The 15,152-nt window shown below is 45.7% G+C and overlaps 1 protein-coding gene across 1 annotated transcript in view; it reads left to right on the forward strand.

The window, feature by feature from the left end:
- Nucleotides 1–14,849, forward strand: part of LOC122619854 (alpha-2Db adrenergic receptor) — a 45,429-nt gene extending 30,580 nt beyond the window's left edge. Inside the window, exons 2-3 of the mRNA XM_043797051.1 lie at nt 10,937–11,095; nt 13,159–14,849. Coding sequence (XP_043652986.1) covers nt 10,937–11,095; nt 13,159–14,292 — 1,293 coding nt within the window. The 3' untranslated portion in view covers nt 14,293–14,849. The remainder of the gene's footprint in view (nt 1–10,936; nt 11,096–13,158) is intronic.
- The last annotated feature ends 303 nt before the right edge of the window (nt 14,850–15,152 follow it).

Below are 15,152 nucleotides of genomic sequence, written 5' to 3' on the forward strand. Positions count from 1 at the left end.
AGGTTTTTTGGATTGAAAAACGTAATTAGAATCAAGTGGCATGCATACATTTAATTGTATGGAAGCTTTTTCCAGAAGCCACTGATGTTGAAGTGCTCTTTAAATCGGGGCTTATATTTTATTAAAATATAAACTTGACTGCCAAGCGCACATTATGTTCTCTTTATATCCAAGCTACGGGCTGAGCACTTTTTTTTGAGTGCACCCACTGCGGAGGAAGATGACGCCTGAGCTCATCTCCACGGCACTTGTGTCCTGCTCCTCGGGGACGCCTCCATCCTCAAGGAGTCTCGTGCTCCGCTTTCGCTTCGCGCACGAGTGTGTGTTAACAGAGCCATAATTATGTCACATTCTGGGTAAATCGATACCGAGATCCGTTACTCCGCAGCTTCGCAGCCTCGCAGCCTGGCAGCCTGGCAGCTGACGCACATTCGCACAGTAACTTGAACTTTAACTCGACTTTAAATGCGGCGCCAAGCGGCGCAAGAGAAAAAATGGGAACTTTTCGGTCGACTGGGGCGAACGGCGGCAACAACGACCGCCATTATTGTCCTTTAAATGACATTTGCCATGACTGCAGCGGACGTCGACAGATGCCGAAGCTGCCCTTTCGCCCATCGCTTTGCCCCACCCGGAAAGAAGGGAAATGGCGAAATAAAACGGGGCAAAAGCTCTGCGGAAAAGTGTCAAATAAGAAACTAAATCGCATGTCGTCTGTTGTCTGTTGTCTGCCGGACCCTTTTGTGCGCCGTCGGTCAAAGCGTTTCGAATTTAAAGCTTTCCCCGTAATCCTGGCGGGGGATGGCCATCGAAGGAAGCGGAGGCGGTGGAGGAGGATGAGGAGGAGCCGCTGTAGCTGGTGGGTAAATCGGTGTCGGAGTGGTCGAAGTGGCAGGAGCAGCAGGACGGCACAATGGAGCAGCTTTGTGCCGCAGGGCAGCATTTAATTACGCTCGTGTTGCTTGTAATGAGGCAAATTGCTTTTTGCTGTCAATTAAAGTAAAGTTTTCGCATTCGGCCGCCTGCGCCCGCCCTCATCTGGAGCCAATCAAATTCGTTCAGCTCCCCATATACCCAATCCAGGCGAGGCCATTGCGCTATGTCGGTTGTAAAGTGTACTCCACCCCGCCTCTAATTTCACGCACACCCATTCTTTTCCAGCGCTGCGCTCTTCTTCTTCCCGCCGGCACACATCCGTTTCCGCCCGCAGCAGTTTCTCCTTCCGCTGTCGTGTTCTAGTTTCGCCAGTGCAAAAACTGACAGCAAATGCGTGTCGTGGCACTAGGAAAAACTATAACTTGTATGCTTAAATGCAAAAGTCGAACATTTGAGCTTGTTAGAAAAGGATAATTGGTGGTTGGGTTAATTATGTTTAAGTAGAAAGAGGTACACAAATTAATAAGAGTTGGTTTAGTTGGCTTAAAAAATTATAGAAAAGAGATTGAATTTTAACGTACATTTCGTAGGTTATAGACTTTTATTATTTAATAAAAACTTAATATTATTGTCTACTTATGTCGTGAATTATTGCAAAAATTTCATTGAGGTCCTTTATAAAATATCCTCACATACCCTTAGCAAATTTATTTGCAGTTGTCGGAATTCCTCGCAGTGTCTAAGTCGCCGTGTGAGCGTGGGTTCGTCGTGTGCATCGTCTCAGAACACGTTTGTAAACATCTTAAATGTGCTTTTAATGGGCAGCTTCCCCGGCAAACGGCAGGAACAGTCAGACAGGCAGTCGTGCAGCTGCTGCCACGCGCTTTACTTGCTTTGGTCCTGCCACCCAGTCCACACAGTCCTGCCACACCATCCAGGATCACCCCGAAACCCGCCCCTTGACGCCTCCGGCTGGGGCACAGTGTCTGCCATTACTTTACCGCCATCGCCGTATTTTAATAACGCTAATTAGTGTTCTAATTAGTCGAAGCCTTAGTTCGTCTTTAGCGGGTGTGTGCGCGCATGCCTAACGATTTTAAAACACGCAGAGAGCCTTGTGCAATCGCTTAATATGAAGTGCACTGCATATGCGATTGCCCACGAGCAGGCACTCTCGTGCCGAGGAGGGGCGTTTAAAAATTATACAAAAATTAAAATTAAATTATAGCTGGAATTTCGCATAACAAAACGTATGCCCTTCCTGTCTGACTTCCACACAAGCTCTCCACAACTTTCCATTATTTCCATTCGACGATGGTTGTTGCGTGCATGCAGCACATTCCGCTACAATGCAAAATGGTTGGCTGCCACGGCGGACGGACCGCGAAATAAAGTTGCAATTAATTAGCCATTAATGAAATTGCACTCTCGCACACACTCACACGCTCACACATTCACACATGGCGGAGCTTGGGTGGCGTAATGAAAACGAATCCCGCCAATACTGATGCTGTTTGTGGCCGAAAACTTCTGACCGACGAATACAATCATTATCATTGAGCTCTGGTCGGAGAGGACTTAAAGGATTGCAATCCTTCCACTTAATCAAATTGATATTCTGGCAATTGCTAGTGAAACGGAAACTTTTTAATTCCGCTTGATTGACCTGAGCATGCAAGGCAAATCAATATCAATATTGTCTAAGGTCGCCGCAAGGCTTCATTTCAATTTTAATTTCAGGTGTATACTGCGTATGGCTGCTCTCCGAAGTTTGTGAACAGCAGCGGTCAATCAAATGGGAATAGCTTTCAATTCTTTGTATTTACTTACATAACATTTAATATATAGAATAAACATTTTTGTACTTTGTTACGTGTATTTTTGCAGTAACATCTATTTGGTTAGGTTTTCTATACTTTTTAGAAGTTATAAAGTTTAGCCACTTTATTATCTTGACCTACACCGTACATTAAAATGCAATAATGCCAGCAATACGCACACATGCGTTTTTTAGTACTTTAAACCATAAATTACAGCCGTCGGCAGAGGAAAGCAAACAAGCGTTGCAATGGAAATTGCGTGATATGTGGAAAGCTGTTTTGCTTGTTGAGCGCCCGGGCGTTCCTGTAGTTGTACTTGTCGTGTTGTTATCGTTGCTGTCCGTGCTATTGGACCACCACCACCCACTGGCAAGCACCCTCATAGCCCCCCTTTAACCCCCTTCAACCCCTGGTCAGCTGCTCCTTCCTCATGCGTTTGACCGCACGGCCAAAGCCCCAATGGCAACTTGTCCATGGCTGCAACAGCGGTTGTTCATTTGTCCGGCTTTTGCCGACGACGAGTGTCATGCTGTTTGTTCCTCTCACCGCCCACCACCCACCACCCACCACACACTACACACCACCCACCTCCTTCCGTGTGCCCTGTTGGTTTGTTTGTGTGTCAATAACCATTAAGCGTTAAAATTTGTGAAACATGGTTGTTGCTGTGGGTTTGCTGCTCCTGCTGCATGCTGCATGCTACATGCTGCATGCTGCCTGCAAAACCAACATGATTTGTACGCCCGGCACAACACAGTAATTATTTTTGGCCCAAGCAAAGCTGGCCAGTTGGAAATGCGGCCCACACTATTCGGCATAAACACGTTTTAGCCAGATTTCGATTTTAGCTACATTACGAGAGCAGAACACTGGCCAGCCTCTCCCGCTCGAATATATATCATTTAAAATTTCCAATTGGCTTGCCAGGCGACCACTCGCAAGAACAAACATTCGGACATTAGGTTTCCATATAAAGTGCACTCAGAAATGAGATATGCTCTGCCATATATTAAAGTCAGTATTTAAATAATAAATATATTATTGCTGTGTTTAATTTAGACTTTGAATTATGAATTTATTAAACGCATTCAATATTTTAGCACCGAATATCCTCTACCATTAAAATGTGGAATACATACAATTTTGTTTCCATTCAAACTTTCTAAAATGTAAAAGCCGAACATTTTCAGTGTTTATGGCTCTGGCCGGTTAACTGCCCGTTTGGGCCCGAAACACGGCTCAGTGGCAGCTTCCATGGCTCCCAATGCGAAAAGACTCTTATTTAATTTACTGTTAAAATTAACGACGCCGTTGGCCGCTCTCGGTCGCACTTGTGTACAAGTTTGCGGAGCCCCAAACAAGCATTTGGCAACAATTTGTTACAACTGGCAACTGCAGATGATTAACAATGCATGCGACATTGTGGTTAAAGGCATAATATTAGCATACATTTAGGCCCACGCACACACGCGTACTAACGCACACACACGCACTTCAGCACAATTGAATAGAGAGAGGGCCAACCGAAAGCCATATGAAAATTAATTTTCTGCTATTTTCCGTAACATACCCTGGGCTTATTGTGCTATTTATGTGCCTGCCATTATGGCAAGACAAAAGCCCGTATTAATTACACAACTCATTTGCTTTCGGTGAGCACCGAAACACCAATGACACAAAATCAATAGGCAGTCCGGAACAGCTCGCTTATCGCCACTAACCTCCCGTCCAATTGGGAATAGAGTCATCAAGGGGGTGGGCTCGGGTCGGGTTCGATTTGGCCACACAATGAGCCCGCAACCGGTAATCAAATAAAACGCAAGTCAAATCGTGTTGCATAATTATAGTCATTTAGCGCCAAACATCAATCACAATTTGCGTTGGCCAAAAACAAAAAGGCAAGCCCATTAAACGAGCAGGGTGTAACTGCATTATAAATACCCTTTGAAAATATCTGTCGATTTTAGAAGTCATTCAAAATTAAATGCTACTTAGGCACATATTTTAATTAAACTCAAAATATAAACAATTCAGCTGGTGATTTATTTGCACAGTTCCACTTCAACATAAAATCGAATTATTCCTGGCAAAAATGAGGTTCCTAAATAGTTATTGTCCTTGATTGTTGTTTTCTAAAATAGAGTGTGACTTTCAAGACTCTTATTCTTTTACTTAAACATTCACAGTTGGACACAATTTTAATAATGTTTGATTGAGGAACTTCTTCTATAAGGGTACCGGAGTGAAAACCTAGTCTGAAATGACCACGGCTGAAAACGCGGAAACAAATTGCCGTGGACTAGGTCAGGCACCATCGGAAAAACACCTCCCCCAATTTTCCACCCACCCTCTGCGTGTCAACAAGCAATTTCCGCAGCCGACGATTCCGTAAAGGCAGCAACAAATCCTCAGTCCTTCTGCACTTTACAACTACCACGCAGCGGAGCAGCAACAGTTGCCGTTGTGAGCTGTTTTGTTGCTATTTTATTTTAACGATAATATTAAGCTGGCGGCTGCTAACGGATAGGCCAGGCTGGCAATCAGCATAAAGTGGTTGCCGTTAAAAATATCAGGCCGCATAATAAAAGCGCCGTTTCGCAGCGGATACACGCCGCGCATAGGGCGGAGGGCGGAGGGGAAAATCCTGTGGGGGGAGACGCTATGCCACACGCAGCCATACAGCCAGCGGACGAAATCAAATAATAAAACCATGAAACTGGCCACAACAATTAAAAGGCCCGCAGCATAATTCCGGGAATGTGTTTTTCTTCCATTGCGCCCGTCCAACACTTTGTTGGCTGTTGGCCGCTTTTTTAGTGGCGCCCCAGCAAATGCATTTGCATGGCTTAGCGGATGACTAGCGGTTCTGAAAAATTGCAATTTAATGAAGCGTGCCGTCAGCCGCAATTACGCGGCAATAACAAATCGGCACGACCCAAGGCTTAAAAAACACCCTCGAGTCGAAGAGGTTTCCTGCGCAATTAATTTATTGCATCGCAATGAAAAAAATCAAACCGCCAATTGGAAAATCCAATACATAACGCGGGCAATACAGTTCTCTTTGGCTTTTCTGGCCAGCAGCACAAGTGCAACATATAAATGGATGTGCTTATGCCCCAATAAAAAAGAATACTTTTTATTAAGCCCCTTAGTAAGGGGATTAAGACATTAAATGTATATGACCAGAGCACAGTTTTTTATGATGCTTCAAGTATGATAAGTGTGCTCCTACAAGTACATCTATAATTCTTTTTTACAAGTGTAATCAGTTCTCTGGTATTTCGTTACTCTCTGCACTAGCAGCGCTTTTAATTGATAAAAAATTAGCTTGGCTGGACATTGTCGTGGCGTAAATGACGCGTGGAGATGGCCAACTGGACGGATCTGCGGCATTAGCCCTCGTTTGAGTGGCAGAGTCCAGCCTCCGAACGAAGGAGCCACTTGATTTACGTTTATGGCAAGTGCGGGCAAGCGTTAAGTTGTGAAAATGTGGAAATGTGAAAATGCGAAAAGGCAGTCGCAAATAAAGTCAGCTGGCGATGACGACAGCCTGGGAAAGCGGAGTGAATGCTCTAATAGAAAATAAGGAATGGCAATGGCAATGGGCAAATGCCAATGCGAAGTGCAGTCAATTGAAATGCAAGCTTCAGCACGAGGATGTGCAACTTCCTGACGAGGAGCAGTTCAAGTCAATGCGAAGACGAAGACGAGGAGCGAGAAAAGAAAAACTGCAGCCAGGCAAATTGGCTATGCAAACTCTGTGCAAAATGGCTGCTTCAGCGAGCAGCGACAAACAAGAGGGCAAATCGAGCTGGAATGGGGCTGGGGAAGTAGACCATAGAGCACGAGATCGCCAGCTTTAAGTATTGACAACATTGTCAAAGGGGCGGAAACGAGGGCCAAGCAGCGAGCATTTCTTTTGGTCGAATTGAAAACTGAGCTGTGTAGTCGCCGCCTGTAGTTGCACTTTAGATTTATTGATTGTCTCAGTGCGTTGCTGTCCTTGGCGAGACCGAGTCCGAGTCCGCGTACGCGTCCGAATGTGTCCTGCAGTCCTTCGCAGTGCTGGCTTATTGCTGTTGAAAAACTTGCACAAGCACCGACAACAATGCTGATGATGACAGCAGCCACTACCAACTCTTTCCACATTTTCTGTTGTCCCACTATTCCACTCGTCCTCGAAGAGAACGCGTTTTTTTCATTTGCAGAGCAAATATATATTTTAAGTCGCATTAAAAGGATTTAGCTGATTACTAGAAAATAATATAATTTTATAATTTAAAATTTTAATTATACCTTTATATTAATAATTATAATTTTTAAGCAAATGTTTACCCCACAAGAATCAACATTTTTTTCAAGCGTAATTTTAATAGTCGCACAGAGGTTCTGAAGAATTATAGTTTATCATATTTATTTCTGTTTTTCAAAGTGTTGTTGGTTACACACACATTTTGTTTTTCGTACTTTTGTGAGCTCGACTCAACTTTCGTTCTGCGGCCCTTTTTTCTCTGCTCAAACTTTCTGCAATGCAATGCGGATTGAAATTCTTTTGTGTTTACAGCGGAATTTCTTCTTTATTTTCTTTCATTACATATTATTTGCGATTGCTGGCAGCTATTGGTGGCCACAAGCCCACGAGGCGGATGATTTACCTTTAAAGCACCGCTCATACGCCACGTGGACACAGGACGCGTGGAGCGCGACCGAAGCAGAGGAATTTAATATTTTTAATTACGCTCATTTCAGCCTGCTTTTCCATGTTTACATTTCAATAAATTTCCACTCGGTCTGCCGTCAGCCCTTTCATCATTTTCCTCCTCCTTTGGCTCTGGCTGTTTTTTTCATCCTTTTTCCGAGGCACTTGTCATCATCAACACTTTTAGCTGTTGCTTTTGCTCAAGCTCCTGCCCGCCTAACGAATTTGGTGGCGCATAATGAGTTTTTGTTTCCGTCAGCTTAAGTTCGCCAATGCAGAGGATGAAGCGGGAGCAGCAACAATTGCCATTGCCATTTAATTAAAAATTGCAGAATAATTATTTTTCCTTCTCGCCTCGTGCCTTGTTTTTCTTGCTCTTTCTCTGTTTTTGCACGCTTCTTCTTCGAGGAGCGCGTGGGAAAACTTTTAAATAAACAAAGGCGCCCTCTGCAATTTGAAAATCTGCAAATTAGCACAAATGCAGCTTGTGGGCGGATTGAGGGCGCATTGAGGGATTGAAAGTCTGCAGGAGCAGGAAGCTCCAAAGCACCAAAGGTGTATGGCATTGGGAAATGGGTTAAGGGGAAAAGGAAAGTGCAAAATAGAAAATGGAAGAAGGAAAACAGAAAAAGGAAAAAGGCTGAGGGAAAATGCAGCAACAAAGTGAAGTTTTCAATTACATTAAATCCGCTGCATAAAGTTATCGTCACGCACAGTTGACAATTTATTTGTTCGCCCACTAGTTTCCAGCCTGGCCAACACGTTCGTGGCCCGCACAAATGTCAGTTTAAGAGCTTTGTTCCAATGCGTTAATAAAATATTCTGCCCCACTTTTCCCCGCCGCCCGGCTCAACATCATTATCGCAGTGTGCAAAACTTTGGGCCCACAATTTTGCTACAGGTGTTTCCTGAGAGACGTGCCCACACGTGGCGTATGCGCAACTTTTCGGCCTACCGAGCAAAGTTTTTCGGCCAACTTTGGCTTTAATCGTCAATGCCACCGAAACGAAACTCGTACCTTTGGAACACTATTTTCAACGGCGGAGGTGAGAGACGCTTCCGCGTGAAGCGCTGACAAATGCTGTCAATATATCAGCCTTAAGCCGTAAATGATGGGACCATTTACAATGGTGCTGTAAGAGAAGCTACAACAATGTTTCCGATGCAACTGCAGTTTACTGCAGTGTTACAAATACTTAGCCCTTGCTGTGTATAGCACTGCATAGAACTACATGATTCATTGGCCTAGGCACTTCAATAAATGGTATATTCTAATAAAAACACAACTAATTACACCCACATCTGTTGCTTTCAATTGATGTATTCATGACGCGTACAAATCGTGGTGGGAAACTTCGCAGTCCGGTTTCTCCCAGTGCAGTTAGCGTGCTGCCTGTGCGGCAAGCAATAAGTTGAAAACCGAGACAGCCCGGCTGGCAGCAGCGTCAGCATTCAAGAATCCAGCTTAAGTAGCTGTTGGTGGTTCTACTCATCTGCTCGGATCCTCTGGTGGCGTTCTCCTGGCCGTCTCAGCCTGCCACTTGATGTATATTTCGGCAACATTATAACCGGCGCTTAATACTTTATGCTTATTTTGTTGCCACAACCCCGGTTTTCGAGACGGGCGTTGGATGGTTGGATGGTTGGGTGGATGGGGATAGCCTCGGAAATTTATATTCTGCTTTGGCAGCAGGATAAAGTTGTCTAGCTCAGCCTGTTTCTGGTGCAACTTCGCCTGCGGCTTATGATAAACTGGGCTGCACTTAAGCTGCCTCTGCATGCGAGGCCAGCTATCCAGATATTTGGCTGTGTGCTCGTATTTACAGCTGGCTCCCCTTCCCGGCAATTCAATTTGCCTGCCTGCATATGAACGTAAGCAGCTTAAAATCTTAAATAAATTTCGTTTGTACCCAGCTTCTTTCTCCAGATGTACATACGTACTCGGATATCAAGTACGTAAAGCATTTTTTATAAATTGCTAGTCGATTTCTTAACCGGCTACTGCAATTCCCTCAGAGGGAAGCAGCTTAACGTGACCAGCTGATGTCGGACACAGATATTCGCCGCACAAGGATGCGTGCACTGTGCGAAATGGTATCAGAATCAGAAAATGGTGCTTGCAGAAACCAGAGCCCCAAGGATTGCCTCCAAAGTGTATCCTTTCCCACAGACAACGGCACAAATAAATGATCATTTTGAATGTTCCGAAGCTATTGGCATTTTCTCAGCGTGTAGAATTATGCATTTCCCAGGAGCGTTGAATGCGGATTGAGGTGAGCTACAAGCAGTGGCAGTAACAACGGGACAAAAGCTTTTCATTATGCACGCCACTCGCCGGCGAACAACACGAACAGCGACTCAAAAGGGCAAAGCTGCTGGGGCAATCCGTTCCCCACTTTCCCCACTTTCCCCACTTTCTCCTCTTTCCCCTCCTGTCAAGTGCACTTTTTCGAATGCCTTTCATCAAAACACTTAATTTGCATAATTTTTGTGAGGAGAGTTGGACGGGCAGCGGCGAGAGCAGTAAGTTTGAGATGATTTAATTCCGGCAGCTTTAAAGGAAAGTAAAATGCTTTCCAAGCACCAGAAAATGGGCCAGAAACATTTTCCGCCGCCAGGTGGAAGAATCCCTTTTGTGCGGTGCGGTAATCTAATACTTTTACTTCATTTAACGTTATGAAATTTCATGCACTTTGCATATTTCACATAAATGCCTTAGGAAGATGGAACCCGGGGCGCAGAATTGCCGACGGAGGCAGCCTCAGACAAAAACATTTTGGGCCGGACAGAAAAGGCGGAATGCATTTTACAGTAAATCTGCCTAATGCACTCAATGACCCCACTATCAGCCTGAAAACAGGGCCAAAAGCAACAAGCCGACTAAAGCGTTAGAAAGTATCGAAGAAAAGCGAGTCAAAGTCAGAGGATGTTGGGTCGTAAATTTAATCTGGCACACGATAGTTGAGGTAACTTGGTAAAGTTACTTAATGCTCTTTAAGCTCCAGCAAAGGCTACAAGTCAAGTTCAGGGCATTCAATGGGAAAATTTGACTAGTTGATGGCTGAAAGGGTTAAAATTAATAAAGACTACAAAGGACGAAAAAGTAGTCCACAGTTCCATTGGCTGTCGGTAGAAGCAAATTTAGCTGCAGAAACTGGTTGAACAAAAGGCATTTCGGTCAATTTGGCTGATACTCGTAAAGACCTCGGCCAATCTTAAATGAATTGGCTTTTTAGTTAATAGAGTGTAGATGCTAATATAATTGCTTTCACCAAACTATATTTATTACTTTGCCTACATTGTGTGAAGATAAATGTATATAAAAATCCGTAAAAATCAAAAAACTTGTGACTCATAATCATATTTAATTTTGTATGACAGGAAAGACACCTTACTTTATTGATTTTGCTTGCAGAAATGACTTATATACCGTGAACTTTCGACATTGCACCAGACTTCACCTTTGGCAGTCGTTTAGTTAAATCCATTTGGCCCATGCCCCGATAATGTCTAACCCTCGTCCTTTTTCGATTCTTTGCAGCTGAGCGAGGACATTGGCTACGTGCTGTACTCGGCACTGGGCTCCTTCTACATACCCAGCTGCATCATGGTCTTTGTGTACATACGAATTTACTTTGCCGCCAAGGCGCGGGCGAGGAGAGGCATTAAAAAGCATCCCCGCAAAACGAACAACGAACAGGTGAGTGGAAGGGGTGATTATTTGTGAATTTGACCCGTCGAAATGGGCACATATTTACACACCTTTGCCTAATGGACTCCACCCCTCGGGGGTCTCAGGATCTCACTTTTGAGCCATTATTGCGGTTGGCCGCAAAATGTGTCAGGCATGGAAATGGGATTTTTACGATTCAATGGACAAATGTAATTCTTCTAGCAGACCGTGGCATATGCGGCGTATGTGTAATATTCGCACACACCTTTCCGCTGCCCCCAAAAAGTAATTGTGCATTACCCCAGGAAGCTGCAAATTGAGCACACATGCCTCGCTTCAATTTCCCATCAACAACTTGTGGGCTACGTGTAGGATTTACCCCCCTCTTCCCCTCTTCCCTTGCTCTCAGCCAAGGGGAATTGCAACTTGCCAACGGTGCAACTTTGGCCGCTGCAGCAGTTGCAGTTGGCCACGTTAAGGCGAACGGCCATTATGAAGGGCCATTCATTCCAATGGCATTTACTGACGAGGAGCGGGTGTGGGTGTGGGTGTGGGCTCCTAACGGCCTTGGTTGGAAAATTATCGCTGAAAATTTAATCGAAACTCCACCCCAAATCCACTGATTGAGTGAAAAGTCTCTAATGATCGTCAATTAGGTAGCACAACGACTGCCAATGCAGTGCAATTTGCATTTTCAATTAACTATATGCGCAATGCACACTGGCAGAAAAAATGGGTGTGAGCTGGAATACATTCGCCAGTAGACAGAGCCGGCAATATCAGCGACACTTCTCGACCATTTTGTGCAAACAAATGCAAGAGCAGCGGCCCAAACGAGCGATTAACAAACAGGAAAGGGGCTGCATTTTCCGGGGCGATGAGGGGGATGGGTGGAAAAACAAGCAGAGACAGCGGCAGCAGAGGAAAAACAGAAATCAGGGAAAACAGAGGGAGATTCCCGCACATATGCTGACAACGCGATTTGCCTCGAGCATTCTGTCTACACCGAGTGCGGGGATATGATCATTTGACACTGGCAACTACGTGGGAAATGAAGTTTAGATTACAAAAAGTCATTTTAATGAGCTTAGTTTGAATGTGCATAATATGGATTATTATAAAAAAGTCTATTTTAAATTATTGAAATATTGTAATACCATGTAAAACGCATTTCGTAATGCTATTATAATACTAAATTTTGAAAAATGTTTCTTTTTGTAACCTAAAGTTTACCTCCCACGGAGCCACCATTTACCATATATATAAAAAATAATTATATTATTGTTAACCTAGGTTGGCACTTGTAGTGTTATGATAATTACTATTTATTAACCGATAGAATATTCTGCTTAAAATTCAAGGGTATCCGCACTGTCGGTCCTCGACCCCTCCCATTTAATTTTCCTTTGGGCCACGTTGCCGCATCCCCATCACCAACCCCACCCCCATCCCCATTCCCATCCAAAAGCAACAGCCCTCGCTCCATGTTTGTGTAATCCGCGCGCTCGGACGCGTTTCCCTGCCGCCTGTTGGCTTAAACAGGATTTTCGAAATGGAAAACTTCTGTAGCAAGTGTTGGGCCATCTGTCCCTGTTCTCGACTCGACTGCCGCTGCACTTGTGCGGATCTGCAACCTAATTTGCAATGCCCGAGCATGTGAGACTGTTAATCACACAGAACCACTTTGAGAACTGTGACCCGTGCCAGCAGCAACAGCTCTGGCGAACTAAAAATATTTTGCCAGCACTTTATGATCTCTAAATCAATCTAGCGTAGGCGGACCGAAAGCAAGAGTACAGATATTTGAATGCACTGATTTGCCTCATATTGTTTGACAGATAATTTGAGGTGTAAAAATTCTACAAATGGTGCCTAATTAGTTGCAACCATTTTGGGATGATTATGATAACAAAACAGCTCAGGATCTATGTTTAGGATGCCTTGAAGTATTTAAAAGCAGAGTACACTATCCATCTTATTGCAGTAGATTTCCCATAAGCTACGACTTTGGGTACGACTTTGTGCCCAAGGGTTTCTGTGGCACCTCGTGACCTTGTTGCCTACTAATGTTGCTTTTCCATTTGCTGCAGGTAACGAGCTTCACCACCGCCAAGAAAGGAACAATACCGATGCCCTCCTCGAGCGGCGTGTCCGCTTTGCAGCTGCACCAGCAGCGCCAAATAGCCACCATCGAGACTCCACCGAACAGCGCCAGCCTGCCGATGCAGATACCCACGGTGACCATGGACCTGGCCTCCGACATATCCACCTCGGAGGCGGGGGAACTGGAGGCGGTGGCCGCCCAAACGGTGCTTGCCTATGCAAATCCCAATGGGGCTGGCACCAATTCGGTCACCGTGGTGAGCAGCGGGAACGGGGCCACCGGGGCCCCGTCCGGTGCTCCGCCCACCTCGCCAAAGGAGACGCTCCAGGTCAGCACGATAGCCACCGGTCGGGTGGGTCTCAATGTGCCCGTGCCGCCGTCCATGGGCAGCAACAACTCCGTCAATGCGCTGAACAACAACAACGGCACCGTGGCCATGGATGGAGGCGCCCCCTCCGCCGGCGGGGGAAATGGGAGTGCGGGAGCGACGCCTGGTGGACTGCAGCAGGCGGGCGGTAATGAGCTGCGCGTCTCTCCGGTCGCCGGACGGTGTCGAGCCCTATCCGTGGGCGTGGACACGGACATGGTGAGTGAATTCGATCCATCCAGCAGCGATTCGGGCGTGGTCAGTCGCTGTGCCGTGGTCAAGCCGCTCAAGTTTCGCCTTTGCCAGCCGATCTTCGGGCGCAAGTCGAGTAACCAGCAGCGGCGCAACGAGGCCAAGTCGGCGGCCAAGAACCAACAGCCCAGTGCAGCGGCCAGCAAAAATCAGCAGCAGCAACAGCAGCAGCAGGTGGTGAAGGCGGAACTGGAGCCGGCCATACCGAAGACACCGAAGCCCAGGGATCCGGAGAAGGAGAAGCGTCGAATCGCGCGGAAGAAGGAGAAGCGGGCCACCCTAATCCTGGGCCTGATCATGGGCAGCTTCATCGCCTGCTGGCTGCCATTCTTCTTCCTGTACATCCTGGTGCCGGCATGTAGCAGCCATTGCAACATACCGGAATCGGCGTTCGCCGTCGCCTTCTGGCTGGGCTACATGAACTCGGCGCTCAATCCGGCCATCTACACCATCTTCAACAAGGACTTCCGACGCGCCTTCCGGCGCATCCTGTTCAAGTGATGTTTGGCCTATGTGTGCTGTTACAGGTGCGTTTACGCCAGCATCGAGAAGGCAACCGAACGTGCCATGGGCAGCACACCAATGGGCTATGGTCATGGCATGTATCAGCACTACAGGCGTTAGATTTGCTTCGTTTTGGCAGTGCCATAGGTCCCTAGGAACAGATCCCATTCTCAATCCCACTTCCACTCCCATTCCCCCTCCCAGAACTGCAAGGCTGTCGACTTTCGATGGTACCGGTATATGCACATATCCCCTATTTGCCATTGTTTATTTATACACTTAACGCCTCAAGTCATTACTGTTTAAATAGTTGCCAACTGGTCCTTAAACTGTTAGTGCTATGTATTATTTCAAGAGCACGTAAAACTATCATTTGAAAAGAGAAATATATTAAAATATGCTAGTTGTTACAGCTTTCGACAATATCGACTAACCGAATAAGCCAAAGCTTTGCAGTTCTATCAGCTCCCATATGCTAAGTCCTTGCCAATCTTTCTTTGAATTTTGTGTTTGAATAAAAAAGTAACGAACATTGTAGCTCATTTCAAAAGCAATGAACGGCTGTGAATTTGATGGAATCTCTCAATTTCAATTTACGCATTTTGGTTTCGTTTCGTTTCGTTTGGTTTCTCGAGCACCCTTGAACCCTTGAACCTAGAGACCCCAATCCCGGAGGCCCCAGAACACCTAGAGCCCCCAAAGCACCCATAACCCCCAGAACTCCCAGACCAACCGAACGAACTCACCACAGCCCACACACTTTTCACACTCGACGAGCTCATAGAAATGCATGAGCTGAGCAAACAAGAATTTGAGCTGGGCAAACATCTATTATGCTCCCTGAATGGATGTGTCCG

Source organism: Drosophila teissieri, chromosome 3R (genome assembly GCF_016746235.2).
Source record: "Drosophila teissieri strain GT53w chromosome 3R, Prin_Dtei_1.1, whole genome shotgun sequence".
NCBI classification, from domain to species: Eukaryota; Metazoa; Arthropoda; class Insecta; order Diptera; family Drosophilidae; genus Drosophila; species Drosophila teissieri.